This window comes from Chenopodium album, chromosome 27 (genome assembly GCF_948465745.1).
Source record: "Chenopodium album chromosome 27, dcCheAlbu1.1, whole genome shotgun sequence".
NCBI classification, from domain to species: Eukaryota; Viridiplantae; Streptophyta; class Magnoliopsida; order Caryophyllales; family Amaranthaceae; genus Chenopodium; species Chenopodium album.
The window spans coordinates 6,064,048-6,090,172 of record NC_137860.1 but is presented as its reverse complement, the minus strand read 5'-3'; the positions used below and the strand labels follow the sequence as shown (position 1 = coordinate 6,090,172).

Sequence of the window (26,125 nt, the reverse complement as noted above, 5' to 3'; positions counted from 1 at the left end):
TAATAAGGTTTCAACAAGTACGTAATTTTACTGTCAAATTTTTTTGAATGCTTTTTCTCCATAACTTGAGAAATGTGATATTCTCTTCATCCCATTTGAAATAAATCAAACCATGTATTACATTACCATATATTTTCTGTGTGATTTTTATGTTGATATCCAGAACATTCATGTAGTTACCATATCAATACTATTCTAAAACCACAGCTCATATTTTTAAATGATACTCAATCTTTATGTGCTGAAATCAAATGATACTCAAATCTTTTTTGCATGAGACTCCTACAAAAAGCGGATTTTACAGAGATTTATAGACAAATTAAATACTTAATATGCATTAATCGGATCTAAATTCGATTTTATAATACGGTCAAACCAACACCCGTAAAAATAAAATAGATAAAGCCTCCAACCAACCACCAACGATGCATATCAAATTATCAATTCACATGGGCAACATTGTTAATTGGATTTGAATTTGAATAAGAGCATGTTTATAATTCGGATAGGAACAAATTATCGAACATTTAGAGGCGTCAAAAGCACATCTGACCCGACCCGATCCGAAACCAACTCGAAAATATCCGATTTAAATTTGGACTCGCGTGAATATAATAATTTAGCATGAATCAACTTTAAAAATTAACCCGTTTTAACTCGACCACATCAGTCCTGATCCGATCATCCAAATATCCGATTTAAATTTGGACTCGCGTGAATATAATAATTTAGCATGAATCAACTTTAAAAATTAACCCGTTTTAACTCGACCACATCAGTCCTGATCCGATCATCCGAATTGACACATCAAGAAACAATACATCGTCATACGTGATACGGCAACGCCCATTATATATTTCACAGGGCCACGCTTTCTCTTCTAAGCAGTGCCATAACAAAACTTTCTGCTCCTTTTATTTAACGTACTCCATTTTTATACCTTCTTCAACCAGTTCATCTCTCTTCTCTCGCCTCTTTCTGAAGATGCAGAGATTATTCGCAGTTAGAAGAGCTTTTTCTTCGTTATTAATTTCCAGGAATTCAACTCAATCTGCTGCTTTCTCTACCTCCCTTCTCTTTGATGATACTCAAATTCAGGTTTGTTTTGAATTCATTACTAGTTCAAATTACGCTATCAATATGACTTTTAATTAGTCAGCAGGGAGTAATTATTTAAAATTTACATATTTATTTAGGTTTCACTTAGAATTGAGTTTTAATTTTGATTAAGTACCCTTTTTTTTTTTAAATTTTAATTTAATTTTCTTTTAAAATAGTTTTTTTTTTTTTTTTTTTTTGAATATAAATATGTTGAAATGTTTACAGTTCAAGGAAAGTGTTGCTCAATTTGCTCAAGAAAATATTGCTCCTCATGCAGAGAAAATCGATAAAACCAATTACTTTCCTAAGGTTGGTGGTATGCCTCCATTATTTCTGAGTTGATTTTTCTATTATGTTCTTAATTTTTTTTTTTATTATTTATATATATATTTTTTTTTTTGTTTTTATCAAATTCCTCGTTTTCTTGTAATTGCAACAACTTGATTATTATGTTAATTGATACACAAATTTGACCGTTAACATTAAAAAGTTATATGTATAAATTAATTTAACAATTTATATAACAAGTTAACAACATTTGTATAAAGTATACATATTTGATCAGATTATTACGTGAATGGTATAAAAGCCGAACTGTTGCAATTATAATGAAATAGAGGACGTACTAATAATACTTGGTGTTACTGATTCTTTTCTGGTAGGATGTGAATCTATGGAAACTCATGGGGGAATTTAATCTTCACGGAATTACAGCACCAGGTTTATTTATTTTTATCTTATTTGTTTGTGATTTAAGGTTGATTTAAAAGAGTTTGAAAAATTTCAATTGTGTTGAACGTTGATTCTAGATGAACTTGTTTAGTAAAGTGTTTTGACACTATAAACTAAAGAGTACTGTCGATGACATATAACCTAAAAACAATTAGAACTTGTGTTTCGGTTTACATGTTGGGATTACTGATGACTAGCTAATTTAGTCATATTAAGTGAATTTCACTTAATGATGATTATATGATCTGAATTTTGACTTTCATGCTACATACATTATGACTCCAAATATACTATTTAATATTATTTGCAATGATTAGACATTTTCTATTTACATTTTTATGTCAAATCGTTGAAAATAATATGAAACGGAGGTAGTACTATTATTTATAGACTATTGAGCCATCTATCATGGATTAATAATAGTACCGTGTGTTGGTACTGTAAATCGTCACTCACATGAAATCTCTGGACTAGTTTTGAATCACAACGAATGCAAGAGTCATCCAAGGTGCTGAAAACATATTTTAAAATACTTGAATCACAACGCTCAAGTAGAAGTTTTTTCTTTGTCAAAACATGCCACGATTTAAGCACTGAAGTGGAAGGATAACTGTAGGTCGTTGGATGACATTTATATAAACTCTGCGAGGAGTTAGATGGCACAACCATAGTTGTGATCATAACCGCCATTAATTTCTACGTCAGTTTAATGTGGTCCATACGTTTTTGCTCATTACCATGTCACACTGGAAGGCTTTCAATTGAACTGTATTGATACTCTTGCTTGACTGCTCGACGAGCATAATCTTTTGAAGCCTAGAAGGCTTGTGTTGTGCTTCATATTTTTTTATGTCTGGGCCTGTGTAATATTTGATTCATGTCATTCGTACTTTACATAATTTACCTAAACCTTTTTTAATTCCTACATGTCTGCAATGTCCCTGTTTTCTGGCACTTTTTGTTGACTAGAGAGACTCTTATGTCCTATGACTCCTATCTATCTGTAACCATGGTTTGATTAGTTGTGAACTTTTGATGTGTCATATAATACTATTAATGCAGAGCATAGGATTTTGTAGAGTAGTATGGGAAGCAATTCATACTGCTTACTTTATTTTTTACAAAAAAGGGAAGTTAACTCGTAAACAGGCCAAACAAGAAACACCATCTATATGAAAGGTGCAAGTGTAGTGAAATGATACAATCATCCAAATAACTAATGAATAATTACAATCATCCAATTAACTAACTACCACATATATAATATGCGAAAAGTTGTACATATCTATTTATCATACTGCAATACTACATGCATAAAAATGAAAATACATTCTTCGTTAACATGGATGTCATTGTAAATAAAATATCCAAAAATCCCCGCAATGATGAGGAATTTCTTATTCACAATAGCTGAAATATAACAAACATCTATCTCAACCCTTATTCTTTATCTTATCTTATTAGAACTGAGCTGAACTTATTAGTCATGAAATAAGGGAAATTTAAGTGGGGAGAACAAAGCCTAAATCTAATCTCATATAAGTAATAAGTTATGGTCCCAGGGAGCCAACCTCATTGCAAATGGAGAAATAAAGTTTGGTAGCTTGTGTTAGGAACCAGAAATATGATGGATGTCTATCTCATGTCCTTTTTTTGTTGATATGCGTTTGCATCAACCAGCTCAACTATCATAATTACTGTCAATATTATTGCTGGTTTCCTGACCTTCTAATCTTTGCACCGTGCTGTACTTTCCAAAGAGTTCTCCATGCTATTGCATATGATATGTAGGCTCAACCTTCTTACTCTTTCTGTCCTAAAATAGCAGTCAAGATGTCTTAAAATAACAATCAGTTTATGTTAGTGATAAAGTAAAGCATTTATACATGGTATATAACTAAATTATCTATTGTTCTATAGTAGCAATAATGGTAAGAACATCACAGTAATGATGCTTTCATTCCCTAAATGTAACAACTATTATGAGACTAATTAGTATTGAAGTTCTTGACCATTCTTGTGATTGGCTTGTTTGAAGCAATTTCAATTGTGAAGTGATATCTCTCTAATCTCTTTCATGATATTGATAGGGATGACCATCAATTTTTATGTATTTATTTATTTTGTAGAGGAATATGGTGGACTTGGCCTTGGATATCTCTACCACTGTATTGCAATGGAAGAAATCAGTCGTGCTTCCGGTTCAGTTGGCCTGTCATATGGAGCTCACTCTAATCTTTGTATAAATCAGCTGGTAAGACCAAGACAGGAGTTTAAATAGTATACTTTCTCTTTTTTATGTTGCTTTGTCAGGAAAGTGTTTTGTGTTCAGGCAAGGAATGGGAATCCTGACCAGAAAAAGAAATATTTACCAAAGGTATGCACTCTTAAGTTGTGCCTTTTATTATCAATGTGCTTACACTTGCTGATAGCTATAATCTCAAATTCTGACTAATTCTTAACATCAAAATTATGCTTGCTTGCCACTTGAGAGTACAGAGTACATTAAGGAAATTTCAGGTTAATATGCACCCACGTGTTTCTGAGGTTTTGAAGTGTAATTGTGTAAGTGGCGTTTGACTTTGTATGTGCAATATCATGTGAGGTGAGGCTTCTTCATGTTTTAATTAGCTTGTCATAGCCAAATGACAAGGTCAGATGGAGGCTGGGACTTTGGGAGAGGAGGAGGAAGAGGGGAAATGGATCCTGTGTCAAAGCAGTTTGCAGTTGCATGTTAATGTCTTTGGTTGTGAGAGTGTTATTAATATACACTTTGGCTTAGCCGATGCCCAATTATTGGCAGATTAGGGGAATAGGGGGCCTCTCCTAACCTACTATCTAAACCACAAATATTACTAATTAGAATTGCACCTAGTTCATGTTTATGTGAATGTCTGAGGGTCTTATTCTTGGATCTATGTTCTGATAAATTAAACGTTTGCTGCACCTGAAGCTTATCAGTGGGGAGCATGTTGGAGCTTTGGCAATGAGTGAACCAAACGGTATGATTTATGCACACTTTCCTTCCGTTCCTGTGTGATGGGATGATTTGCAGTTATCATCATGGTAGTCAGATGGCAGTTTTATCTCTCCTCCATGTTATCCTTTTGCAGCTGGTTCAGATGTTGTTGGTATGAAATGCAGAGCTGATCATGTTGATGGTGGCTATGTGCTAAATGGGAACAAAATGTGGTGCACAAATGGCCCAACTGCTCAAACCCTGGTGAGCACATTTATTTTATCAACTCATGCAACAACATCAAGTGCAATTTTCCATTTACTCAATGATATGTCTTTTTACGCACATGCCGTCATTTTTTTATTTGTATTTATGTGTCAATTGTTACGCACTAGAGCTGAATTTTTTAATTAATTTCTTGAGCCATATACATGCTATGATAATCCATTTACCAATTTTCAGGAATGAAATATTCCAGGATTTTAAGTTGAATGTAGAGTAATTTATTACATGTATCTGGTCATTTTCATTGAAAAATTGTTCCTGAACGAAAAGTTCATACAATTTTCCCACCTTCCAAGATGCAATTCTAGGTTCTGGAAGAAAAACAAGGAAATAAAATATAGCAGAGAGGATAAAACTCTTTTCAAAAATCACTAAATTTGAAGAGAACAAGGTTTTAATCTCTATCTCACAAATTTGATTAAAGCTTGATTAATCACATAAATTTAATTGTATTCATCAAAGAAATAATGCTCTTATAGAGTTTTTAGATGTAATAGGAGAGAGAATCTCATCATTTCATAAGTCATCAAAAGTTGTGCTTACAATCATGAATAAATCGTTAGTTTACTTAAATACACTATATAAATCAAAACAAACTAAATTAAATCAAATTGAGTTTAGAATTTAGATTGAAACCTGTAGGACCTTTCACGCCGTGGACCACCGATAAAGATTTGGGTGAAGTATTGATGTCTAGGAGCACTTCAAGGAGGAATAGTGGAATATTAGAGAGATGATAGATTAAGAAACTAGAGTATTAGAAAGAATGTGTGCAGAGAACGGTGCCCATACTCCTCGAAAGGCTACAATATTTATAAGAATGAAATCGGAAAAAGAGAGAAAATTTGGTGCATGAACAAAACTTGATAGGATTTAGAGTGCCAACAACATTTGTAATCAACCCACAATCACAATGAACAAGCAAGAAATCAACCAAGAACAAGTATGAAAGATTAAAGCAAAGATGAAGGAGACGATGTTACCGTGGGAAAATCCGATAACTGGAAGAAAAAACCCATCTTGCACTATGGAGTAATATTAGATGATGAATGAAAGAAGATTACAAGCATGAATAGTGTGATATTCAAATGCTCTCTCACAAAACCTTTTTAAACCCTCACTTGTGCTCAATATTATGTGAATACCTAAAATTATTGATGCAAAACCATATATATAGTCTAGGGTGTTAAATAAGACCTAATGCATGAGAAGAAGCCACGTGCCCAATGATTGCTAGCAGCCGCAAAAACAGAACAAGCCCGATACCCACATTCTGCGACCTGTCTGCTCTCAGGCTGCGCGCGTGAGGGACCTCCCTGCTGCCTGTAAGCTACTGCAAGGATTCCTGCACGTGAGGCTGTGAGCTGCTGGCTGAACAATGGTGCTGCATGCGCAGGAGCTCGGTTCAGCCAGCCTTCGAGTCCCTGCAAGGAATTCTGCGTGTGTGCTGCGGGTCAGCCACATTTCTGGGCGCACAGGAGCAAAGCTCAGCTCACCTTGAGTTCCTGCGAGCTGGCTGTGAGTATGCAACCTTGTGTGCGCAGCAACTACTCTACAGACCTACACTTACATGCCTACTCTTCACATGCAAGCTAGTATCTCCATCATGCTATACTTAGATCTTTTCTCCACACATTCCTAATAAATCTACTGTTGTGCCATGTCAGCAGCTAGCGTGACGTGATAAATCTGGTGCGTCGCACCAAAGAACACGAAATCTGGGATATTATTATTTTATTTCTTTTTGTGTTCTGATGTGGAAAGTTATCTGTTTTAGCCGGCTTTGTACGGGTTTAGGAATTCTAGAAGTTTGTTTCAAACTCGGATTGCTTTGTAAATTGAATTATTATTGAATCGGGCTTAAAAAATAAAAAGAAAGAATTAAAATAAATGGTTTGGGTTTAACACAGAAATTAATGTGGGCTAGAAAGGTGAAACGGACTGGATTTATTATCAAAATTAATTAATCCTTTTTTCAACACTCTATCCGAACCAAATGGCGACGGAAAGACTTTTACTCATTATCGGGTTTCGGTTGGGGAGACATTTTTTGGTGTTTACAGTTTGTTATAATGCTTGTAAGTGTGTATGTAGAATGTTGGTCAGCAAAACTTTTTGTGGCTGTCTCATATATTTATGTAACAAAGAGACGATGTAGTGTGAGATAATGTCTGTTTTTCCTTTTTATAACCAAATATATTTTAAGTTAAATGATCTGATAAAGCGTTGTTTAATTGTAATGTTATTGGCTACATGGTCTTCAACTACTATGCCCTGATGATTTTTTTTCATTTTTTGAAGCTGAGACTGAATTAGGGATACTGATATGGATATTATCTGAAATAGAAATGTTGTGTAATTGACATAATCAACATATTTTTAAAGCTGCACTACTGAAAGTGTTATTTTTACATGGCATATGAATTATATTTTGCTATTAGGTATAGTTCATAAATTTTAAAAAAGCTTCTTAGTATAGGCAACATGTGTAACTAGTCAACAAAACCCTCCAAAACTATAATAGAAATGAGACAAGAAGGCAATTTGTGTGGGGACCTAGACTTATATGTTAGCCATCTTGTCCTAGAATTAGAAAATTCACACCTCATCAATGATATTTTTCCCCATATTTTTTTTGATAATGAGATATCTTGTTGGAGCAGGTAGTCTATGCAAAAACAGACATGGCCAAGCACTCCAAAGGAATTACAGCATTCATCATCGAAAAAGGAATGCCTGGGTACTAAATTGCAATTAAATATCTTTTAGTTGGCAATTGTTTTTGTTGCTTTCTTGATGTCATAAAAAAATCTGACTGTATTTAGCATTAATCCAGTCTCCTCGTTCTCTTACATGCAATTACAGCTGATGCTAAAACGAGAGTGTTTTCTATTATTATTATTTTTTAATTCCAATTGATATATGATGCATCTATAATCTTTTTGCTCATTAGGTAATTTGCCTTGTCACTTTAAATTTGAAACTGCTAGATTATTACCTAAATTATCCTTATCTTAATTTATCTCCTCATTGATCAAGCTGACATGCTTTGGTAAGGTGAATATTGATAAAAACGTCTTATCCATTCCTCATTTCTATTTTCTTACAACTACTCTCTCCGGACATGGATTTTTAGGTGGAATAGTAGAAAATATGAAGTGGGGTTGGTTGAAGAAGAAAAAATATGAAAAACAAAAGTGAGTATAAGTGGGGATGGGAGAGAATATGAAAAATATTAAAATATGATATGAGGAAACCACTACTAATTTCAGTATTCATATTCCTGTAAAGATACCCTGATGAAAGCTCATCAAGGTTTCAGAAACATCGAAGCCATGGAACATGTGAAAAACTGAACTTGATCAACTAGTTTCACAAGTTTGTATTTTTTTGTTTCATTTGTGATGCACTCAAATTTGTCTGTCGGTTTTATGCATGCTCTATTCTGGTGTTTATGCTCTTGGTTTTAAAAGATAAAACAAAGCCCCTGTAATACGGAAGGATATAATTATTTTCTTAATAGCCAATAGGGTTCAGAAATACTTCGTGGATAATAAGCCCATCACATCAGTGAGATTTGTGGGTGAAAAGTGTTTGCAAGTGATGTTTCACTAATGTTTCTCAACTGCTGACAATCTTTTCCACTGGAGTGCATGCTTCTTTAATTCTAGCTCTGGGTAATAGAGTAGTATAATTATAATAAAAAAAATTCTAAATTGTACAATTTTTGGTCTCATTTATTCCTAAGGTTTATTTATATATTCTCCCTTTTACATGAACTGCAGATTTAGCACAGCCCAAAAATTGGACAAACTGGGAATGCGAGGAAGCGACACGTATGTGTTCTATGAACTTTCTGAAAAATCATGATTCAATCTTATGTATATTGAGGGGCTGATAGCCTGATATTTAGTGTTGGATTGCAAAATACCTTGCAGATGTGAACTTGTTTTTGAGAACTGCTTTGTGCCTCAGGAAAATGTTCTCGGGGAGGAAGGAAAAGGTTAGTTTGATGCTCTTTGCATGATGATTCTGTAATATAGGGTGTATGCAGTTTTCTTACTTTTCACATAGTTGTGAGCAGCTCAAGTCTTTTAAAAAAGCCTGTGAAAGTGTGTATAAACTCTATAAAGTTAAAAAGTACTCCTTTCGTTTCACTACAATGGTTACCCTTGATCTTCTTACAACAACCAAGAAAATTTGGAAAGTAGGAGAGATGAATGGAAAAAATGGAATGTTGTCAGAAAAGAAGAATGATGGAATATTTTAAGAAAAGTTCAATAACAACATATAGGTAAAGTGTATTGTAAGAAATGAAGAATTAAGGTTAGTTAAAGTGAAATGTTGTAAGTGATACAAATTTTGGGTGAGATTCTATTAATTAAGTTGTGTCGTATCATTAGAATAAGCAAAGTGTAACCATTATTTTGAAATGTCCAAAATAGGAATGTTAATCATAATAATGTCACGAAGAGATTAATTCAGTATATTGCATCAAAAAAGGATTTGACTCCTCAGCCACTTTTATAATGTTCAATATCAAACTTCTATGCGACGTATGTGTTTTCTAATCAAATACATTGCACCATTATAGAAGTTCATCATACGGAAAAAAATCCAAGTGGATTGTCATAGGGCTACTAAAATAAGATGTGCCAATAAACACACAACATACAACACACATTGCATAAAATAAATGCACACACGTCAATTTAGCACAATAAATGGTTCACAAAATACAGTACTTTTTTTTTTTTTTTTTTGGATGTGTGTGTGCGCGATTCTCACTTTCACTTTTTGCAGTGTACGATGCACATGTTAACCTAATTATATCTTACATTATACATAGTATATGATTGCACATTGTGGAAAGTTGATATTTAGATACCACACATTAAAGCAAATCTAGCAAGTTCTTACGTGACAAATTTTCTTTTATTTTAGTAACAAAATAAAGTCAAAGTTTTCTTAGTTTGACTCAATTCCCCTAGCTCTACCCCCAGGTTTTCGTGCATGCTGGCTAACACAGCTCTCTGATCTTTTATCCAGGGGTATATGTTATGATGTCAGGGCTAGACTTGGAGAGGCTTGTTTTGTCAGCTGGGCCTCTTGGTATTATGCAAGCTTGCCTTGATGTTGTTCTTCCTTATGTTCGGCAGAGGGAACAGTTTGGGCGTCCAATCGGTGAATTTCAGTTCATACAGGTATGTTTTTTGCATTCTTAAACCTTCAGACGATTTCTGATGGATCTAGGACTTCCAGCTCCAAAGCCTTGCAAATGAAATAATACAGTTAGTTTGCTCATGCAGGGGAAGGTTGCTGACATGTATACTTCCTTGCAATCAGCAAGGTAAAGTTATGATTTTAACATCTGCATAAACAGTGGAAAGAGTCTTGGAAAAATTAATTTGATTGTTCTCGCACCTTGTACAGGTCATATGTGTACTCGGTTGCACGAGAATGTGACGGTGGAAAAGTTGACCCAAAGGTGTGTTAATCTATTATGCATCTTGATTTGTTTTCTACTGTCAGTTCACCTTACAGCTCTCCCAATTCGTTTGCGGTTACTCAATTCAATGTCTCATTGAAAGATTTGAAACTACAATCATCAGTCTATGTTTGTCCTCTTGATTGGGAGCCTGATAACATCCCTTAATCAGGATTTGAAGAAGGATTTTATGTATGTCTAGTTGTCTACCACTATGCTGATTCAAGGACTCTTTGGTGAATAATGTAGAAAAGGTTGTAATTATATAGGGATAGGTACCAAAAAAAAAAAAAAAGTGAATGATGACTTTTGATGAATCTTGGGATCTTGGGGTATTTTATACGGAAAAGTATAAAAAGTAAATATTGGCACAAAAACTTTGTGAAATGTTGGGGTGTATGAGAAAGGTAAAGAAGTATAATCTTAGAAGCAAGCACAGCAGTGTGGTACACCAAAAATGGAAACACTTAGTGGCGGATCTAGGATTTCCAGCCAGGGGTAGCATAGACCGATAAGGGAAAAAAAATACTTTTTTTTTATATGTACTCCGTATTTATAATTTATATGGTCATTTATACTAATTATAATAACTAATAAGTATATATATCTTATAATTTAAAAATCATAGGTTCTTATTACTTCATAATTTTCCTTTAAAAAAAAAAAGTAGTTTGTTTCCAAAAACTAAAAGTAAAAGCAGAACTTAAGAGACCTATTTTTATAGCCTCTAGACCAGGTCTTTTATATTAAAATGGAAAGCAGCAGAAGTAAGTATTATTTTTGTTATGCAGCCTCTAAGAGACCAGTTTACAAAAAACAGGTCTCTTTTATGTTAAAATGGAAAGCAGCAGAAGTTAGTATAAGTATTGATTATGTTATGGCTGCCTTTAAGAGACTAATTCACAAAAAACAGGTCTCTTTATGTTAGCATGGAAAGCAGCGGAGGATAGTATTAATTTTGTTATGGAAGCCTCTAAGAGACCAGTTAGTATTAATAACAGGTCTCTTTGAACTACTCTTTTTTTTTTTCCCCCTTGTGCCTTAGTGGATCCGCCACTGACAACACTGTATTATGGGTGGGCTGGAGGGAGTAAATAATAGATAAAAAAATTCAAAGAAATCATTGTGAAATGTGTTAAAAAGAACTAAGGGCTCTTTTCTTTGATAGAAACTATTATGCTACTACGGTTTTTTTTTTTTTTTTAAAAAAAAAACAAATGTTGGGGTCTTGACAGAAAAGTATATTTTTGATAGGTTCCATGTTCAAAAATCCGTAAATTTGACACCGCCCAATTTTCTTATACTGCCTCGCAATGTACTTTTTAAAAATTTGCATTAGAAGATGACAAAAAATATTGAAGGTATTTTAATGTGAAATGCTAGCGTTTATGCCTTTGAGAGGCTGAAATAGAAATATTGTGACTTTACTTTCCTTATTTTTTAGCTAATTTGATTTGTAAAGTTCTTTGGCTGTTTCCTTGGTGTTGGGATATCTATGCATAGATTGAGATTGAAAGGATTTTCCGGAGAACCTTTTTTCCCCCAGTTTCCATGATAGTTTTCTAACAGTGATTTTTTTTTTATTTTTTTAATTTTTATTTTATTTTTTTTTATATTTTTTTTTCAAATATGATACACATTAGTATTTAGTAATTAATTTGATTAAAAAATATTCACCGGTGGCGTGAGATTTGTACATCTTCTCTTCATTGTTCAATGTATATGGATTCTTCAAGAAAGGCAGTTGAGGTTGGACCTTTGATAATATGTGTGTATGACAATGTCACATGAATGGTTTGATGCCATGGGTTTTGAGGAGTGCATCTTCCTAGCCTCTAGATATGCCCATAAAGTTGCAGAGGCATCTTATGTATCTTTTTCTTTTACATGCAATGGCATACCAAGTCATTATTCTGCTACATGTCTAATCAATTGGTTTCTTCTACAAGCGATGACAACTTATAATGTCATCTGCCACCACCTATTAATTCTTCTCAATTTGTTGCTTATCTATAAATTTCTCAGTTTGCGTAATTAGTCAAGCACGTGACAAGCCTCCTCACCCCTCTTCGAAAATGCTTGCAGGACTGCGCTGGAGTTATTCTCTGTGCTGCTGAAAGGGGTACACAAGTTGCACTACAGGTATAAAGCTCTTTTGTGTATTTGTATTTTGGGCATCTAGGTTCATTTTGATTGTTTGCACATTCACTTAGTCATCCTTTTGTGGCCAATTAACCAAATTGATATAAAAAATTACCCTCTTGCCAATTGAAAGATTGGCTGGAGACATAATGGTTAAATACATAAATGAAAATCTCGCCCGTATGATAATTTATGTTGTACCTCCTTTGTTTATTATAGTTGACACACTTCATTTAGGCACACATTTTAAGCCATTAAGGTATGTCAAAGATGTTAAAGACATAAGTACCTTTTACCCACCAAACTACAACAAACCAATCTAAATTGGTTAAGTAAGGGTAAAATAGGAATCATACATTAAGAAACTTATCAAAAAGGGAAACATGTCAACTAAAAAGATCTTTCTTAAAAAAGTAATACCTCTCAATGTAACACCCCAATAATTCTCTCTTTAAACCTCTGAGGACTCTGAACAATATTCAAGAGAATTACTGGCGTGCTACCGCCACGTGTTCAAACGTTAAGGCTTTATCAGAAAATACCAGCGGAAAACCTAAATCAGTTATAAATAAGTTTCAAAACCAACGAATGAAACCAAATTAAGTCATACAACTTGGAACCATTAAGGCCCTTATTCAAAACCCAATAAAAGTAGTAAGTGATTAAATTCAGTGTTCAAATAAATTCAAACCCAAAAGAAATAGTGTCGAATAAAAACGAATTAAAATAAATTCAAACTTGCAAAAGAAATAAAATGAAACAACCAACTCTCTACTCAAGATCCCACCCCTGATGAATGCTGCATGTGTAAGAACCTGTGGTAATTCTGCTCCCCAATATTACAAGTGTAAAAATTGGATCGTCACAGGGTCATTGAAAGGCGAAGGCCATGACCAAAGAAAGACACACAAAGCACGCAATCAGCAAAGCTGAGTACATACAAGCTGCAAAATAAATTAAGAATTCCATAACATGTTACTAATAATCAATCATCATGCATCATTAAATTATAGGCTCAACACACGACTCAACTATTTATATTACTAAGACTCCATTAATTAATAATAGGAAAATCATTATTTTTATTCATTGGATTACGCAATAGACAAGATTGTCCAACCCATGCTCCATTTGGAACATCAATAAAAGAAAAACCCCATGCCTCCTTTCGGAAACATCAATAAACATCCAACGACCACGGGCGCGACTCCGTGACCGTAGTTAGTATGAGATCTCACCTAACTCCTAGTTTTGAAAAATATTTGAAATAAGAGACTCGTAGATCAGACGGCCTCGAGAAAAGTACACGGCTAATACCCCATGTACCCCAACCCCTGATTGTCATTACTCCAGAAGTGCACCAATCCAGAGTTTTATTGCTCATCCATCTTGCACTTTACGTGATTTACAGGTTTAGACTTGGTGATGACTCATATGCATAACAATACAATCAATATAATCCAATATCAATTCAATCAAGTAAAGCAACTTTTCAATTTCAATTCTTGATTTATTAGTGGCAAGCAACATTTATTATTTATTCCTTTACTACCTCGGTGTATAAACACCTTGAGTGCATAAGGCACCCCAAATTCTTAACCTTGTCTTATAAGACATGAACCATTCCTTTACTCATCCTATTTCATTAAATCATGAATGAGTAATAATTAAGTCATTTCACCAATCACATACCTTTGCCTCTAAGCGCACCTTGCATAATTAGAACATAACCAATAATTACAATAAGGAATAGTGCACGTCAAAGGAAATTCACAATGTATAACCAAACAATTTAACCCAGTCATCCCTAGACATGATACTAAGTTCTCGATCCGTCCTTAAACATGCACCTAAAAGCAAGGTTTTGTAACTTGTACGTACCTTGAGCAAACGAATTGGTATGCCACTTTACTAACTAGAAATCACCTTCAATAAACTCCTCTCCTAAGCCAAATAATAACATCTCAATCAATACCCAATCAATTAAATTTACAGCAATACTAACTTACTTTAAAACCTTCAAAATCCAAATCAAACAACACTTTAAAACCTTCCCTTTTGTTAAAATTAAAGGCTTATATATAGTTCTTTAAATTTTTCTTCATAAAAACCTTAAAATACACTCTTATACATGAAATTACAGCAAGTTCAAAATCTAATAAAAATCTGAAAATTATATAAAAACCCCTAAAATCTCTCTTTTTAATGGGTGATTAAACCCTCTTTATAAAACATCAAAAATAGTACTTAGAAACTATTTCCAACACTTGAAACTTCAATAAAAAAACATATATTTATGCTTAATTAACTTTAAACATAATTAATTTTATTAATCAAACTCAAGGATAATATTTCAAGTATGTAAAAACTTCGTTAAAATCAAAAACTGCCCGAAAATCATATTTAGAGGCTGAATTTGGCCTCGAGAGGGTGGTGCTCACTACCAAAGGTAGTGAGTCTTTCTTAAAACGTTGTTTCCACATGGAAAACACTACTTTTTCATCAAAATCGGATGAGTTCAGAATCTGATCGGGATTAAAACGGGATTAATATTAACGAACGGAAATCTAAAAATTAAAACACGAATCTATGTGTTCAAAATAATCTGGAATTAAGTTAAACTAATCAGTAGTTATAATCACCAAAATTTCAAAACATCATTACTATAAAAGCCCTAAATCAATTGTTCATAAAAACCCTAAAATCATGATTTTCAATAAATTGAAACCCTAGGTTTATAATTCATAAAATATGAAATTTATAACATAAATATAATCTGAAATTTATAATCTTTATACCATTAAAATATAATTTGATACTAAAAATATAATCTTTATACTAAAATCAAAACCCAAAACAATTAAATTAACATTAAGCAAAATAATGAAACAAAGGAGGATGAAAATAAGACTAACCTTTTTGTGTGGGAAAGTTTTGGAGATTCATGGGATATTTATAGGAGAGAATTATTGTAGGGTAAAAAGAAAGATTGGGCCTCATAAAAATAATGGGTCGATTAAGTAAACAAATGGGTTAGGCTTGTATGATTGGACATAAATTGTAGAATAAAGGTGCATAAAATAATTTGTTCAAATAATTTTCGACCCAGATTAATAATTTGAAACTTTTGAAATTAAATTATGAAAAATAACAAATAAATATTATAAATAAAATAAATTTTCATTTATAAAATATTTAAAAATACGGGGGATTACACTCAAACAAAAAAAACAGAGGAAGTATTATTTATTCCATAAATAAAATGGTCGCAAAAAATTTAAAAACATGGGGGTGGGGGGTTTAGGTAAAAAAAAAAAAAAACAAAAACTTGAAACTATATTGCTTACACTTGCTATGCAGTATTTTCTTGATCCAAAACATGGGTTTAAATGACTCCCATCACATTACATTTTAAATTCCCATAAGTGGGCCAAGGCTTTGTTTCGTAATTTGCCAAGAATTGGTTGCATTTGCTGATATGACTATTCGGTTGTATTAGATGTTTTGACTAGCTAATTGTATTGGCTGTTTACCATAAATTGTTTGGTAAAATTAGCATTAACTTGTGGCTATTTTCTTACTAGAGCATATGAAAGAAAGATATTGGTATTTGGGTAGTTAGGGATGTGGATTATAGCAAGTTTAGGAAAAAATTGTCATTCTACTAGAATTTCTCAAACTTCTTAATCACCTAGTCTAAAAGCTCCATCTTCAAATTTTTTTTTAAAAAAGTGTGGATTTAGCTTAAATAGCTCGTTGAAAATGCTCTTTTACCTAAAATATTTTTGTTTTATTTTTTATTTTTAACGTTTGTTTTAAAGTAATAAGTCTTCTAAAACAAATAGACTTTGCATCCTTATGTCTACTAACTTTGTCTCATACCCTTTTAGTCCTAGACTCCTAGCAAGTATAGATGGATTGTGACAAAGCTTCAAGCTAGTGATATCACTTATGATTTTATCCATGATTTATGAACTAAGAAGTGAGTATCTTAGTAAATTATTGGCTCTAACTATACTTGAGCAACAAAAAAGATACTTGATTTCTTAACATGAACAAGATAAGCCCTTAGTATTTGCAAGTTCCTTTCTTTCTATGTTCTCTACAAAATAGCTGAAGGACATAGTTTTGCTTATTTCATTGATTTGTTTCCTTGGCCTTCTTTTCTATGTTTCGTTCTTTCTATGTGCATAACAAAGTAGCTGACGTTCATGCTCATCTATATCATATTGAGTCAATTAGCTGATAGTCACATTATGTTGGGTCAGTGTTTTTACTGCGGCCAAGTTGAACCCAATATTAATATAGTATATATAGTTGATCATGTGCTTTAACCATTAGTTTAAGCTTTTGGTTGAGTTGGTCCTTTAACATGGTATCAAGAGCCATCATGACACAAAGGTCAAGGGTTCAAGTCTCATTCACCCCTACTTTCAAGTGCCCATGCTGCATGCACATTTCAAGCCCAGGGGACTCTCATACTAAAAGGCACTGAGACGGATACGGGGACAAATACGGGGACGGGAAACGACAAAATTAAAAATGTTAAAAACGGGTATGGCAAAAAATAATCTAAAAATTCAAATTTAATTCCATACTCGAGTCATTACTACAAATTCAAAGGCCATTTAGATTTTAGAGTTGTATGATGTGCTAAACCACCCCCTACCCGTGCTAGTGTAGTAGTGTGCTACTAGCCTACTACCAATACTGTGAGAGTCCATTCAGGTATAGCTACTTGATTATTTTCAAAAAGAAAATAAAAAATCTTAAGCTGAAAAAAAGATGAAAATAAAACAAAAACTTTTGCGTGCCCCCGGTTTACAATAATTTTATTGTACATCGAACATTTTGCGAAAAGTCACCCTTTTTCTTACAAAAGTGACCCTTTTTTTTACAAAAGTAACCCTTTTTATTTACAAAAGTGACCTTTTTTTTTCATAAAAGTGATTTTTTTTTCCGTAAAAGTGGCCCTTTTTTCTTCATAAAAGTGACCCTTTTTTCTCACAAAAGTAATCCTTTTTTTCACAAAAGTGACTTTTTTTTTTTTTTTTTTACAAAAGTGACTCTTTTTTTTCCTTAGCCTTCTCCATTATTTTGGCTTTGTTTGGTTCATTGTTAGTAAAAGGAAAATAAGAGAAAGGCAGGGAAGGAACGCCATTGAGATCAACGAGGACCTCAATGTTGCCATCGCCATTAAGATCGGCGACGAGAGGCGATCGGCTTCGTATTTGATGGGGTAATTATCCAACAGAAGAAACACGATCCGCTTTGTATTTGATGGGGTAATCATCCAACAGATGAAACCAAGCCTTCCTAAACGACAAGTCTCCCTCATGCTATTACAGAGAAGAAGAATTGAGAAAGGCTAGAATTATAGTTCAATTTAATTGAAAAAAGTAATTAGAATTGAAATTATAGTTCGAATTCAAATTGAAAAAAGTAATTAGAATTGAGGAAGGCTAGCGTTTCCTCATCTCTGTGCTGCTGTGCACATCTTCCTCGAGTGAACAGTGCCTCCTTAGCTTTCTCGAATATTTTGGCTTTGTGTTGGTTCATTGATTTACAATAATTTTATGTACATCGGATGTTTTTGAATATTTGTGAAAATAAAAAGGAAGTAGCTTTCTCAAAAATAGAATAAAAAAGTAGAAAGAAAAGAAAAACAAAAGCAAGAACTCGGTCTGACCGGTCGCCGGAGACGGAAGATCTGACTGGTGTTGTGGTCAGGTTGACTAAATTGCGTGCCCTAATTAATTTTTTCAAGTAAGTAACTAATATTGGGCTTGTCTTTTTTGTTTTGAACTGGGATTGAAGTCTTGAAATTGCTCTTGGGGACGTTCGAAAAGAGGCAAACCGTACCCAAGACATCCCCTGAATTTGCGCGGGCCGTACCCAATTTTGATTGTTGTACCGAATATTTTGGAAACGTCTCGGGGACGTATTTTTACTGTCCCCGTACCGTACCCGTCCCCTAGCCTTCCACGGTACGGGAAACAGCCATAAAGTGTCGTACCCGTGCTTGCTAGTCTCATGTGAGGAGGCGTGATAGAGTATATATAATCGATCCTGGCCTAACCATTAACTTAAGCTTATGGTTGAGTTGGTCCTTTAACGTGGAGAACAAGAACGTGTGTAATTGATATTTGAAAAAAAGGTGTGACAAATATCGAGACTTGGTATTAGTTTCCACAAGGGAAACTTGAGATGTGAATTTAATAAATGGAATTGAGGAGAGAAATTTTTGCTAGTTAAAAAATCTTACCGGTGCTTATACACGGGATATTCCATGTATAAAGTTTTACATTAAATTTAATCTCATTTTATTAAGGTTATTACTTCATGAGCCATATCAGATGAATTGACTGTAATTGAATGCCTTATTGCATTTTGCAGGCCATACAATGTCTTGGTGGTAATGGTTACGTGAATGAGTATCCAACAGGGCGTTTTCTTCGGGATGCAAAATTATATGAGATAGGGGCAGGAACCAGTGAGATAAGGAGAATGATCATCGGTCGTGAATTGTTCAAGGAGCAATGAGCAATCTGGAATAATTATTGGGTGGTTCCAAATCAACTATCTGTGGTTCCTATGGAAGGCTTCTAGCAGTGAAGATACTGGGCTCTGCTAGACCATGTGTGCTGCTGTAGATTGTCATCCATTGCTCTCTTTTGAGGCATCAGCGAAGCTGATTATACTGTACAGAATCTGTAAAGCAAATAAGTGCAATTATATCAGTCTAACATTTTTGAGCTTTCAAAATGCTCAATTCCTTCATACCTTCATTTTGAGGCACACTTTATATAGATTTAATTGTGAATGCCAAAAGATGTTCCATGCACTGATAGTTCATATTCGTTGCCTTGTTTGAGGTACCTATCTACTATTTATTTATTTTTTAATTATTTTTTTGGGTGTTTCAAGCCAGATTTGGTGTATCATAAGGGATTTCTGCAAGGACAAGTGATAGAGAATCGATCATATGATTTACTAGAATTGGGAGGGAAGCTCTATTCTGAGTCATCCCTCACTCTCTATTAGATGTTATAATTAGGTGTGCTTTGCTGTTATAGTTTTAACAACTTTGCTATATTTTGTTTAACCACCTGAGCTATCCCTCACTCTTTATTACACCCTCTACTTATATTTAAGTGTCCCAATTTGATCGATACACGTGCCAATGCACAACTTTGACTAATGATATCTATAATGATTTTATAAAGTGTCTTATAATCTTTTTTAAAATAAGAATTTAATTTATGAAAATTAGAAATTAAAAAAAAAAAATTCGACAAAAACCCAGCACCCTCCACCCACGACCGGCGACCACCAACTAGCAACCCACCCTATGCCGACGATCCATCCCCTTCTTTGCAGGCTAGCCCACCGCCTTCTCCCTCCGTAGGCAACCCATCCCTTCCCCTTCTCCCCTCCCCCATTTTCGCAATCTCTTTTTATAACCACTCCATGTTTTGACAAAGTCGATCTCGATTCAATTTGATTAGTATATATTTAATATGCATTATTGATATATATTAATACTCTATCCAAGTTAAATTATCTAAACTCAATGAATTGGTATGCCATCATAATTTTCACACATACTTACATTCCAAAAACAAATAACATTAATAATCACATTTGTATTGTTGATAATATATTTATTCAAGGTTTGTATACGAATAGTGTAAAAATAAAAGTGACACAATTAAAAAGATAGGGGAAATATTTTTATTTTATTTTTTTTCAGCTTTCTTATGAGCCCAACACTATCAAACAAAGAGAGTAAAATAGACCTATCCGTCTAATAATAATTGACACGTTAAACTTTTTTTTTTTTTTTATATTTATATCACTATTTATGTACTAAGTTTACCATAATTTTTTTTAGTTAGCAATAAAATTTACGGAGTTTATAATTATACATACGTATATATAACATTAAATTAATACTGTACATAATATGTGTATCAAGTTTGATTGTGTCAATTATTTTAGGACGGACGTAATATCAACCAAACCGTCAATTAGAACAAGCCAAAGCCAAGAATAAAGAAGCAAACTTAGCACAGAGCGTTCTTTCTCTATCTTTCCCCCAAATTGAAGATCAAAATTGAAAGACAGGATCTAGGGCTTAATCAAACTTTTCCTGAAATTCAACTCTATCATTCTCTAGGTAACTTATCGTTGTATTTAATTCTTTCATTGCTTAATTCTCGCATTTTATTTTTTAAATCTTTACATTTTGCAAGAATTGTTGTTCACTGTAAGATGCAGCTCAATTAGCATAATTTCAATCATGTTATTTTAATATTGGTGTATATTGGGTTCTTTTTGAATAAATTTATTTTTTTACTTATTGTTGAAGCCAATTTTCGATGGTATGATTAGTTTCTTATGTGGTCATATAATTTGGTGACAGTATCACAATTTCACAAAAGAGGAATTGACGGTGCAATTTTTTTGGTATAATTTGTCTTTTAATTGGATTAGAAAGAGGTTTTGTGTCTGATTTAGGCATAACATATGTGGTGTAATAGTTGTGTGGTTAGCTTTGAGATTGGGGAACTTGTTTATGTCATATATGTTTCGATTTGGCTGTAAATTGGTATTGCTATGTCATTATTGCTTTCGAGTAATCTCCATCTTTCGCCTTTGGCTGTGGCGTTTTTTATTGTGTTTGTAAAGTTACGGAGAATAAGGAAGGACTTTCCTCCTACTCCTGGAGTTGGGGATGGGGGAAGGGTGTTAGTTGGCTGGTTTGTTTCCACAAGAGCTTTTAGTTGTATATTCGTTGTTGTTAGCTGTCATTCACGGAGACTAAGGTGTGCATAATTTTTAGGTTGGTTAGATTAAGAAGTGTTTCTGGAATGGCTTGATGATGAAATTGTTTAGGGGGCTTTTGGTTTGGGGGTTTCAATTATTGTTTTGTTGGTATTTTTTTCACATTGTTTTTCTCCAATTCCTTTATGAAGTTCCCTTAAATGCTTCTACTACGTATACTGATTCCACCAAGTGCTTCATAAAACCCAAGAACTCCTGTACTCCATGACCATAGCTGGATTGATCAGTGTCCTAACCCCAACCTAGCTTCTAATATACCCACCACCAACTTTCCCCACCATCCTGCTCTGAAAATAAGTCGATGATTCAATAAGCATGGTGATGGCAAAGGAGGTGTTAAGGTCGGCATTAGGTGGTGAACATGCAGATATTGGCATGTTAAAAGTTACGATGCATAGAGATTGGCTGATTGCATATCACGTGAGGGGTGGTAGAGATAATAGATCAACCAGGGAATACCGCAGGGGTTTGTTTATACATCTCCTTTACTCTAACCAAACACCATGGAGGCTTTTTTTTTGTTGGGTTGGAGAAGGGGCTGGTTTTTTGTTTTGTTTTGTTTTTTTTTTTTTTTTTTTTTTTTTCCTTTTTTCCTTTTTTTGAACCAAACATCCCTTTATTGTATTCTTGTACCTAAATTGCATCCTGGATACCTGGTTCCTTCAAGGTGTCTTCAGTTTTTCGTATTTCTTCTTTAACGGCATGCTACACTTATGCTACGGATGTTTCTTTTGAGAATCAAGGGAGGAGTGGCAACCACCTTCCTATCTTCCACCCTAGAGGCTAGGGATTAATCCTCAGCGAATAACAAGGCTTTTAATTTTATTATTATTATTTTGGGCCATTGGGGGGGGGGGGGGGTTGGGCTGTTCATTAGTAAATAGGCCCAGGAAAATGCATGAATACTCGTCCCCTAAAATGTTTGAAGGAATTCCACTTTTATGCCATAATATGCCTTCATCAATCTGAGGCATTGAGTAATTTTATTTATTTTTTCTTTTTCTTTTCTCGATTTGTGATGCCTCAGCCATCATTTCTTGGGTTTGCATATATTTTGGAGCATGCTTGTTGATGTAAGCCTTTTGTTGTCATGAATGGATACAGGGACAGATCCTGAAAACTGTCAATAGTCGTGTCCTGAATATAAGTTATTGTGTACTGAAGGCATTCAGCCATGGCGAGTTCAGATCCTGAAAAGCTGATGGCCAAAGCTGACAAAATTACTAAGCTAAGTTTTACTAGATGGAATGCTGATTGGAAGAATGCAGCAGTGCTATATGAACAAGCTGCTATTGCATTCAGGCTTGCTAAACAAAACGAAAAGGCAAAGATAGCTTTTGAGAAAGCATCCAAGGGACAGGAGATGCTCTCTTCACCTTGGGATGCAGCCAGATTTATGGAATCTGCTGCTGCGATGGCCAAGGAACTAGGAAGCTGGAATGAGGTTGCCGATTTCTACAAAAGGGCTTCAGAGTTGTATATTGAATGTGGAAGATCACAGCCTGCATCAGATGCTCTTGCTAAAGGTGCTCGTGCTTTGGAAGAGTCTATGCCAGAGGAAGCTGCACGTTTATATATAAGTGCTTGTGAAATTCTTGAAGAGGATGAAAAGGAGCAGATGGCCTTTGACTTGTATCGAGCTGCTGCTAGTGTGTATATAAAACTTGAGAAGTATGAAGATGCTGCAGCTACCTTACTTAGGTTGGGCTTGGCAGCTGATAAGAGCAATGCCAAAAACAGCCAATGCAAGGCTTATTTAAGTGCCATCATTGTTTACCTGTATACTCATGACTTCAAACAAGCAGAGAAGTGTTACAATGATTGTCTACAAACTGATGCTTTTATGGATAGTGATCAATTTCGTGTGGCTAGTAAACTTATATCTGCATACAGAGAAGCGGATGTTGAAGAAGTTAAACGTGTGGCACAATCTAGCACCATATCAAATTTGGAACATGTGATAATCAGGCTCGCTAGAAAACTGCCAACTGGGGAACTGCATGCAATTCGGGCTGAAGTTGCTGGGGAAGAGGGTGATGAACTCGATGAAGATAACCTTGTTTAGTTCCAGACTAAGTTATGACATGACTGTGATTTTATCCCAGAAAGAAATTTTATATCTTCTCTGAGGTTTTTGAGGTATTTTGAATGTGATGGAAGTTCTTAACCATGTAAAAAGTTGTTTGAGGGAGACTTGTTTGAGTTTTGTACCTTGGTATTCCCTTGGTTTTGTTAAAAGTTGTGTGGAACACGAATAGTAGTATGAAGTTGTCGTATCTTATAATGTGTACTCGCTTTGTCCCAGAATACCTTTGTACTTTTCTTTTTTCGTCTACTCTAAAATACTTCTTCATTTCCAATAGTAAAAGGTCCTGCCCCCTATTTTCATTCAATTAAAAGAATAATTACTGAAATGATTGATAACTGATAAGCAATAAATTAATTTTCATAATCTATGTGTCATCATGATAAACTTTAAGAGTTTTGGGGTAGAAAACTAGTGGCGAATTTAGGATTTTTGGATGGTAGGTCACCACCAATTCTCCACTGACCACGACATTACAATCAATTACCAATACATATAAGTAAAATAATTCAACTTCATAATTACTACTCCATAATAGAAATACAAAGATCCTCAAATAAGCTTACAATATATTACACTCTTATTGCACCAATTCACATAAACCAGAAATTAGTTAATTTTTTTTTTTTGAGGGGATAGAAATTAGTTAAATTAATAATGAGTAAACTCAATTTTCAGAGCTAACTAATTAAGCATAAATTTGCTGCTTGGTTTCAGAAAAAAAAATAAAAAAAAAATAAATAAAATAAAGCATTTTTTTTTTTCCCATAAATTAAATACCAAGAAACACTTTAAATCTTTATATAATAGCCCATTGGTAAACTTCAACCTTAGCAGCATAGCATGAAACTAAATGATTTCAATTGTGCATGTCATATATGCATATATATATAACATTTCCCCATGCAAATTTTCATAAACAACAAATACATTCACAAATTACAACCGAACATTTTGCATTAAATCCTTAATACAATAAATATTAGGAAAAAGATCAAATCTTTCTTTAAATTTTATTTTCAGATATTCATATCAATTCCATCAAGCAATTACAATTAGCATGAGGAACTTCAGCCTCATAATCAATAGATTATTTGGCGGGGGATCTGTTGTCGATGCCGACTATTATCTCAGATCAGAAGGGTTAAGGCAAAAGAGTGTATATTCCGAAGATACAAAGGTGAATCTACGGTGTTTACTGTTGGAAGTTCTTGATATAAAAACAAGAGTGTTGGGAAAAAAAATAAGAGAGAGAGAAAAACAAATAAAAGGGGAAAAGTCCCACATTGATTGGGGAGGAAGGTTTTTCCTTGTTTTTATATTGTAGTGTTTTAGCACTATTTAGTTGAGTAAGTTGGAGGTGTGTGTTACTCCACACACACGCGTGCGCGGGCCGGGCTGGGCCTCGAGGTCTTGGGGAATGCGATGCACGGGCGTGGGTCCTTGTTATCTTTTTGGAGAAATTTTATTTCCTTTTTCTTGTTAAATAGAATATTCCCCTAGTATCTGTTTTTGACTGTTGGGTTTTTTTACTGTTGCGGGAATTAATCAGTCATTAATTCCTTGATTGTAGCTGACTGATTAATTCCTTGTTTCTTGCCTCGGTTGTTGACTGACCGATTAATCTGGTTATTTTCTTGGCCAGATTCTTCCCACCTTTTATGCTTCCCGTTTTTCCTCTTCAGCCTATAAATACTCGGTGGTTTTCTCAGTCTTAATACACAACACAATCAGTCTTCTCTCTTCTCTAAAATTATCTAAACACATGTTCTTCTCGTTCCGTTTTATGGGCAAGTATTCTGAGTTCCAGTCGGGTTTGTGAGTGCACATAAACTCCGGCGTCGTGCTTATCCTAGAGGGCGACCACAATTGTCTATTGCACCGGGAGGTAGCGCGGAATCGTCTTTTAGGTCAGTGGTTCTCCACGACGCGGCTATTGTTAGTTTGGTTCACGCATCAAGAGATAAGTTAATTCTGTTTTATTGCTTATTAGTATAACATTTACACCCTCCAGAGTGAGGACTTGATCATCCACCAGGGTCCCTGCGAGATATTTTACAGAATGTTGGCACAGGTGGTATTTCTACGACGAAAATATTCGTAGATGGCTCGTGTAATAAACGAACTCATTGTTCTGAGGGTGGTGTCCAGAAAAAGAAGAGTTTGGTATTCAGGGAATGTTGGGGGGAGCGGCTCACAGTTTGGCTCAATCGGCCTTACATGCAGAGATGAAAGCTTGTCTTAAAGGTATTCGATGGGAAGCAAAACGTTTATTGTAGGCTATCACAATTTACACGACTCTGTTTCTCTCGTAAAGATGCTTATGGAGGAAAATGTAACTGATGTCAGCCTTAGATGGACAGTGGATGATATTAGCCGAACTAGTAAGGCTTTTACATGGTGTAGCATCCACAATATTAAAAGGGAACGAATTCACAAGGCGCATACATAGTAGTTTATCTTCCTTTAATAATGTTATTAATTT

The 26,125-nt window shown here is 34.2% G+C and overlaps 1 protein-coding gene and 1 pseudogene across 3 annotated transcripts; both read left to right on the top strand.

The window, feature by feature from the left end:
* Positions 1–868: 868 nt before the first annotated feature.
* LOC145619259 (isovaleryl-CoA dehydrogenase, mitochondrial) lies at positions 869–19,538 on the top strand. Its single transcript, XM_081673914.1, has 15 exons — positions 869–1,098; positions 1,327–1,410; positions 1,764–1,821; positions 3,963–4,087; positions 4,166–4,210; positions 4,787–4,835; positions 4,947–5,056; positions 7,741–7,817; positions 8,863–8,913; positions 9,016–9,080; positions 10,127–10,281; positions 10,387–10,427; positions 10,511–10,565; positions 12,651–12,707; positions 19,104–19,538. Exons 1-15 carry the CDS (start codon positions 985–987, stop codon positions 19,248–19,250), a joined length of 1,233 nt encoding a protein of 410 aa, XP_081530040.1. The 5' UTR covers positions 869–984; the 3' UTR covers positions 19,251–19,538.
* A 1,218-nt stretch (positions 19,539–20,756) lies between these two features.
* Positions 20,757–23,922, top strand: LOC145620529 (gamma-soluble NSF attachment protein pseudogene; annotated as a pseudogene). 2 transcript variants are annotated; one of them, XR_014108250.1, is made up of 2 exons: positions 20,757–20,886; positions 22,659–23,922. The product of XR_014108250.1 is annotated as a gamma-soluble NSF attachment protein pseudogene, transcript variant X1 (transcript). The 2 variants fall into 2 exon arrangements; XR_014108251.1 differs by having other exon boundaries at positions 20,785–20,886; positions 22,742–23,922.
* The last annotated feature ends 2,203 nt before the right edge of the window (positions 23,923–26,125 follow it).